Here is a 7629-nt window from a genome sequence, read left to right as displayed (position 1 = left end):
GCCTCTGTCTCTTTAAAAACTCCTGCTCTTTCTGAAACTCCACCTTCAGGAAGTTATCACCACATGGCTCCTCTATTAATCCTTTAGCAGCGATGCTCTGTAAAATATGAGCTCAGCTGATGCAGTTCTATCAGGTGCTAATTGCTGCTGGCTAGCCTGAAGGAGCTGAGTGTGTGAGGTCTGCTCTGTGAGGAGGAAGCTTGGAAACCGCAGCTTTGAGGAGGAACTACATCCACTTACGTGGATGTAGTTCACCTAAGTGGCTCCATGGTTGCTATGGAGATTAAATGTTTTGTTTTTTTTTCAAACTTGCATTAAAGAATAAAGGCAACACTCTAGGTGTGTTTGTGATGAAGGAATGATATAACATGATGTAAAGCTTAAAAAGAGCTGATTCTGCATAACACTGTCTCTTTAAAGCATCTCAACCTCAGCGCTTAGACAGCTCCAGTCCTGTGGTGTAGATACGTGGCGGTTATAGGTTGGAAAGTGAAACATTCAGCTGCTTCCATTTACTACTGCTAAACACAGCATGACTCATCAGCAAGCTTCCTCATTTTTGTGAGCAGAGTAAATATTTCGTTACCAGCAACAAAACTACATCTACCTAAATCATGCCAGAATTTTAGTTGTATTTGCCAACATTATCACTTTTCAGCAACGTCAGCCTGTCTCAAGCTTGCTATAGTATGCTCTTTATAATCCTATAATGTATCAAGCAGACAGTGATGGGGATTCAGAGTGGAGCAGACGTTCTCCTGCACCCTGTGTGTTCTCCTAGTACATACATGTGTTCTCTCTGGGTATTTTTACTTCCTCCCATAATCAAAAGCATGGCCATTCTAAAATTGCTCATTAGGTGTATGTTGCTCTGTGACAGACTGGTGGTCTGTCCAGTGTGTACCTGAATCCAGTAACGACTGGAGACACACACCTGCCTGTTTATTGTTAATCTATTGCTGCTTTACACAACAAATCAGCCAAAAGGTTGAAGAATGAGAAAACAACTTCAATTTATCTTTTATTTGGGTCATGAAGCACACGCCAATGAATACATATACAGGCCAACAGATATGTGAAACAACTTTAATAAATGCAAGACTGATTTAAATGAGACATCCAGCATGAAGCTCGAGCTAAAAGTTGTGATGACCTAAAAACATTTAGCTTCTGTACCACGGTCGGGTCCGGAGCCGGCGGTGTGTGAAGGCATCAGTCTTAGAAGTTTTTCTTCTCCTCGAAGATGAGGTTTGCTGTGGCTTTCTTAGCTGTGGAGGAATTGGAAATATAATTATTTAAGCAACACAGTTCTTATCAAGGGAGTTCATATTGATAATGATTTTCAGCTCAATACAATAATATTTTTTTTTTTTTTTTACATGTGTTAAACTGTCACCATGCTGACAGAATGAGACAGATAATCTGTAAAAATGCTAGCATGGTTGAATTATGAATACATTTCATGTAACTGTTTACATCTGTGTACATTTTAATTACTTATGTGAACAAGCTTATTCATATGTAGTTTTAATGTTATTTCTTATTTAATTGAAACACTCCAATTGCAATTTTTTTTCCACATTAGCAGATTGACAAAGATTTTCATACATTTGTAATGGAAACGCAGCTATAGAGTCCCAGTCAAATACATTTCAGTGTGTGGTTGTAACGTCACAAAAGTTCAATGGGTATTAAGACACTTGCAGAGAACTGTATAAATATCTTAGAAAATGAAGTTAAAGTACTGCTGGTTCTCATGATCATCAAGCAAACAAACACCTAGTGACATTAGCATCCAGGTACATAAAACTCTGTTTATCAGATGTTACTATGGTCAGTCAGCTATAGCATAAGAGATCTAAGTGTTTGATGTGTGTTGGAGAAGATGGTGTTTTTATACTGTAATTAAGAAAATTCTATGCCAAAAATGAATTAGGAATGGCAAAAAACAGAAGAAACAAGTAAAAAGCCAATTGAGTTATCTAGGGTGTAATAAGCACCAACAGTATTCCATACTTACCCTCGTCTCTGAATTTGTCAGCTGCCTCTGATGCCTTGTCCTTGATGTTTTTCACTGCGTCGTCAATCTTAGCCTCATTCTTGAGGAAGAGCGGTCGAATGACCCGTTGGTAGATCAGGATTGAGCCGTTAGAAGGAGTGGGAGCCATGCACCACACCAGGAAGGCACACTGCGAACAGAGACAGAGGCTGCCTTATCAACCAGTAGACGGGATGTATTGATGGTAACTAAAAAGACAAAAGAACGGGAGGCATTCAATGACCTTTCCAATATAGTAGAAAGGGAACCAGGAGAGGAAGATATCAGCAAAGAACTCTGCCACACTGAAGAGTCCGTAGACCACCCAGTAGGTCAGCCACTTCGTGTCATCCTCTTTTGTCGCACTTTCAATCGCCTTGATCCTGCCAAGAGATGTCAACAAGCAATTCCTGAGATCAAAATGTTCTCTTATCTGTTTGATTCTCCTTATTTATTTTTTGGATTTTAGATCAGTAAACAGACTTGCATAAAATTACAATTTCAAGCACTGAGTGGATTTGAAAATCTGCATTATTAAAACAGTTTCAACTATGCAAATATAACAAACACCAGCTGTGTCCAAAGAGGACAGTCACATTTTTAAAGTGCATTTTGATTATTACTTTGTTTCTTTTCATCCACAACATTTTAAAAGAAACAAGGAAACAAGGTAGAACAGAAGAAATTATTTGAAATGTTTTTGACAAAAACCTTTAAAAACTCTTGGTGAAATTAGTACCTAACATTTCCCACCCCTGCTCTGGTAAAGCCACGCCTTTTTGCTTCCGTAATCTCGACATCGCCTCTGAAAGAACACGGGCTCAGTGGTCTGGATCTCGTATCATGTGAAGAGAGGTTCATGGTTTTATGCTTACTGCAGAACTATGATCTGAAATAGCCTTTGGTGTATATTAAACTAACTGACAGTCATTTGTCAAAATGCTTACATGCATAATTATGTATTCCTGGTATTATATTTGTTAGAGCTCCATTTGAAATGGTTTGTTTAGCACAGTGTCTGCAATTGCTACATGTGCATATATATATACACAGATATAGATACAAATGCTATAGGTGCAGTGACTTGAAAAATAATTCAGATCTACTGAACTTTTACACACTTTTTCAGTGTGCAACCACAAACTTTAATTTTCTTAGGATTTTAAATGATAGACCAAGAGTAAATGGTGCATAATTGTACATAAAAGCAGCCAGAAAGTGATTTGTATTTTTCTTTTAATAAATAAAAATTTGGAAAATGTGGCACAAATTTATACAAAACATCAGTTGAGTCAGCTCTTCATGGGGAAATTTATTGTGGGAATTACGGCTAGACGTCTTTCAGAGCATTTCTTTATCAGTTTTGGACATTTAGGATTTTTTTTTTTTTTTTACCCCAATTCCTCTTTGCAAAATTGCTCAACCTGCATAAGATTGGATAAAGAACATCTGTGATGATCATTTTTCAAATTTCATCTTAAAGTGTCCTTTGGATTCAGGTCCGCACTTTAACTGGGCCACACATTGGACTCCTTCAGCCTGATTGCAGTGTCTCCTGCATGGCTCATTGTAAACCTCAAAGAGCAATACTTATGGATTTAATCTCGACACTCTTCCATAACAACCAGATTAACTGATAGCTGTGGATCTCTGCAGTTCCTCCATGGCTACTTTAGTATGCCACTATGCTGAATGAATGCTCTCCTTGCCTGGTCTATCAGTTTAGGAGGGTGAGTTTATATGTTTGCATAACAGAAAGTGAATGTTTGCTTGAACTACAGGAGAGGATCGTCTGCTTGTGCATCAATCCCCAGTGGTGAAACGTGATGGTTGGTGAGAGGATCTGTCTACCAGACACTGAGCTGCTGACAGCATCAGTAAGGCCTTTTTATCTTCCCAGGGAATTGTGTGGTTTGGTTTCCTTTCCTTATCTTGTAAAGCTAAAAGAGGTTAATGAGGTTCGCTAATGTGGCAAGCAACGCAGTTGGAGTGAAGCAAGTCCAACTCCAAAATATAAACTTCAAGCATGTCAGACCTAGACCAAACTGACTGTCAAACGTTCTGAACATACACTCTGCAGAGAGTTTGACCTTGCTCCATCTGGCCACCGCGTTAGGACACCTAAGATCAGAACCCGGCTCGCTCTGGTTTCTTTCATCCCTGCAGCCATTACTGAGCTTAATCTCCCTGGTTTAGACTGCAATACCCAGACCACTTATTAGGTTTCGGAAATACATATTTTATATTCATGTTATCTTGAGAGCTCAATGTACTTTTATGCACAAGGGCATGAGTTAATGCTCCTAATATGTGTAGTTGTGAGGTACTAACAGGATGAATTTGGTGTCTTTTGTGGATGTTTTTTTTTTTTTCTGTCTTTTGTATTTCTAATGCTTGATGCAAACCGATTTCCCCTTGGGATATGAATAAAAACTGAAGTGAACTGAAGTGACTAAAATAGGATGAGGATAACAAGTGTGATTTGGTTCTAGCATACCATGGACTGAGGAACTCGTATGACCAGTAGGGCCTGTGCCCTTCCTCAAAAAAAACGACATTGCTACATTGAACCTGAATGTCTCAGAAACAAGTCCTGACACATCCATATTCACCTGATATTTCAGGTAAAGGTCACTGGAAATGTGTTTGGCTTAACAAACAGAAGCTAAATCTTTGTAGTATTTCCACATCACAGAACTGAGACTACTTTTACTAGATTTCATGAGCATAAATATATGCGTCTAAGAATTTATTGGAATCTTTTTGGCTAGATGAAGCAATTATTATACTAAAAAGCTCAGATAAAAATTGGGAACAACTTTTAATGTTAATAATATTAACACCTCTCAGTCAGTTGCACCTCAACTGCAGCCTTTTGATAGTCGTTCTGTTCATAACAGAGTTGAGGTCAATGTAGTACAGAGGTCAGTGACCTTAACCTTCAGAGTCACATAAAGACAGTTACAAAGTCAGCCTCCTATCACCCGAAGAGCATTTCTAGGATTAAAGGACTAATGTGTCAGCAAGATCTAGAGAAACTCATTAATTTATTAGTCAAAAAATAATATTAAACAATTATAATTATAGCTATAATTATAATTATAAATAACAATCTAGGCGTTTATCTTTACTTAAATTGATTATTGCAACAGTGTCTTCACAGGTCTGACTAACAAATCAATCCTCCAGCTGCAGCTGATCCAGAATGCTGCTGCTGGAGTTCTGACCAAAACCAGGAAGATGGAGAACATCACCCAGTTCTACATCACCCAGTTCTACATCACCCAGTTCTACAGTCCTTCACCGAGAGAATAGACTTTAAAATACTGTTAGTTTATAAATCACTGAACGGCTTAAAGATCTGCTGTTGTTGCATCAACCTTCCAGACCTCTCAGCTGATATTGATCAGTGAAACACTGATCAATATATTTTATGTGTATTTGCTTGATTACTTTGATGATGGCATTTGACAAAATGCAATTGCTTGTTGCATAATTAATGTCTGTATAATTTTGTTATGATGCACATCTCTTTGAAATGTTTTATATAAATAGATTTGACCTTTACAATCTTGTTTATTCCTTCAGACCAACAAATCAAAAAAGACACAAAAGCTACACAGCCTTTAAAAAAAAAAAAACACTTAAGCTAATTTTTGCAATAGCTACCAAAAGGAAACTTGTTTAGATTTTTTGGTCCTTTTGTGTTTTCAAGCAATACTTGGCCACAATGCTTTTCTTCAGATTTTTTGTTGTTTCTTACATTATTTCAAAATAAAGGAAAGGATTTCTCAAACATGCATGAAAGAATTAAGGCAACAGACCAGGTATGGTTTTGATGAGAGAATAATATCATAACATGAAGTATATCTAAAAAAAGTCAATTTTACATAATACTGTCCCTTTAATTCAGCTTCATATTATAGGGGACCACAAATATTCGGTGACTTTTACACAAAAGGCCAACTTTGTTGAATGCGTTTAGTAAACTCAGCTAGATAAAACAAAGGTTTCTGGTTTCTGCAGAACGTGTGACCCATATCCTGTTTTCATTGCTGATAATACAGAAAAAAAATCTATAGAAAAACCATCAACATTTAGGATATATATTAAAATATCATATATTGTATGTTTCACATATATATGTGAAATGTGTCTCACAGCTCTCTTTTCTATAGAAATTTGACTTTTGTGTTTGTATATTTTCTGTTTATAGTGGTATATAAAAAAAATGAAATATTGTGAAAAATTCAAAGTTTGGACATCACTACTTTTCATGTTTAGGAGACTTTGCAACATGAGACTGCACATCCCATACTTTCTTGAAAAGTATGGCAACTTTTAGAAAACTTACATACATACATTGGAGTATGAACATTTTGTCAGGTGCAGCATTGGAGATGCTAATAAATATAACTTTTTGCACAAATTTCACTCCATCTCTGCTCCTCTTAGAACAGCCAAATAGACAAGTAGTGTGATACACCCCATATAGTGGGATATTTGTGATAAAAATCTGGCCAATATATCGGCCTGATTTTAAGCAGGAAAAAAAGAGTTACTTTCCACCAATAAACTCAAAACTTTTGAGAATAATCTCTGACATTTTCTAGAAAAAAGGACGTTTCTGAGCTTGAAAAGTCAAAAATATACTTGAAAAACAACAACAAAAACAAGATTAATAAAAGAAATGCTCTAGATATCCATCTACGGTAATTTCCGAGATTTTATTGGCGGAAATTTGCTCCGTCATTTTCTATCCATTATGGTCAGAATAATCCGTCGTACATGCGTTGTTTTGTTTTTGTGGAGTCACGCTCAGAATAACGGGCTCAAAGAGGAGCCAGAAGTCTCGAAACGCGCTGGAAATATGATGACGTATGGTGCTACTATTTATTCAGGGTTTACAGGGTGTGTTTATACTGGGAGGGGCTGCTGGCCAGAACGGTAGTTAGAAAATCAAACCCTTACGATATGTAGGCTGGATAAAGAAAGCCGATGAGGTTACACAGCAGGGAGGCTCCGTAACCAATGACGAGGTAAACTGCGACCACGGCTATGACTCCTATAGGGGAGGAAGAGGAGAAAGAAGACATCACACCACGAACACTCTTCTTCATAAAATTAATACTATTGGACAGAAGTATCGCGACTGTAACGACTGTATCGTACTAAATACACGAGAAGACATGAAATATGTAACAAAACCACGATGACGTCCCGTTTCCGTTTTGTCTTTTTCCTCCACTCTTGCATCTCCTAAAATTACTCACCGGCAGCGATATACGTCCGGCTTACTCCAGTTCTGGCTTCGACTTTCGCTAGAGCATCTGTCATGAGGTTCTTCTCATGAAGGAACTTCTCAAATCTCTCCTTGAGACCCTGTGCCATGGCTGCGCTTCCTCCTTCAGCGATGCGGATGAATTAGGAAATGATGGCTGATGGTGGCGCCACACCCCTGTAGCCCAACTCAGCCCGAGCCGCAGCGACGGGGACGGGCCTGTGCGTTTCATCACACACCTGCCTCCGGCCTGGCCCTTCAAATTAAAAGTTTTCACTTGCAATAAATACATTTTAACGCACTAAAGAAG

General features: G+C 37.9%; 1 protein-coding gene across 1 annotated transcript; it reads right to left on the bottom strand.

Moving 5' to 3' along the window:
• Positions 1–1008: 1008 nt before the first annotated feature.
• On the bottom strand, positions 1009–7522 carry reep5 (receptor accessory protein 5). Its single transcript, XM_015031798.1, has 5 exons — positions 7312–7522; positions 7010–7103; positions 2283–2421; positions 2021–2189; positions 1009–1268 (listed from the first exon to the last, which is right to left on the bottom strand). Exons 1-5 carry the CDS (start codon positions 7427–7429, stop codon positions 1219–1221), a joined length of 570 nt encoding a protein of 189 aa, XP_014887284.1. The 5' UTR covers positions 7430–7522; the 3' UTR covers positions 1009–1218.
• Between the last annotated feature and the right edge of the window lie 107 nt (positions 7523–7629).

Source organism: Poecilia latipinna, unplaced genomic scaffold, assembly GCF_001443285.1.
Source record: "Poecilia latipinna isolate Pla-1442-1.1 unplaced genomic scaffold, P_latipinna-1.0 Scaffold218, whole genome shotgun sequence".
Taxonomy (NCBI): domain Eukaryota; kingdom Metazoa; phylum Chordata; class Actinopteri; order Cyprinodontiformes; family Poeciliidae; genus Poecilia; species Poecilia latipinna.
This window is presented reverse-complemented; position numbering and strand designations above follow the sequence as displayed.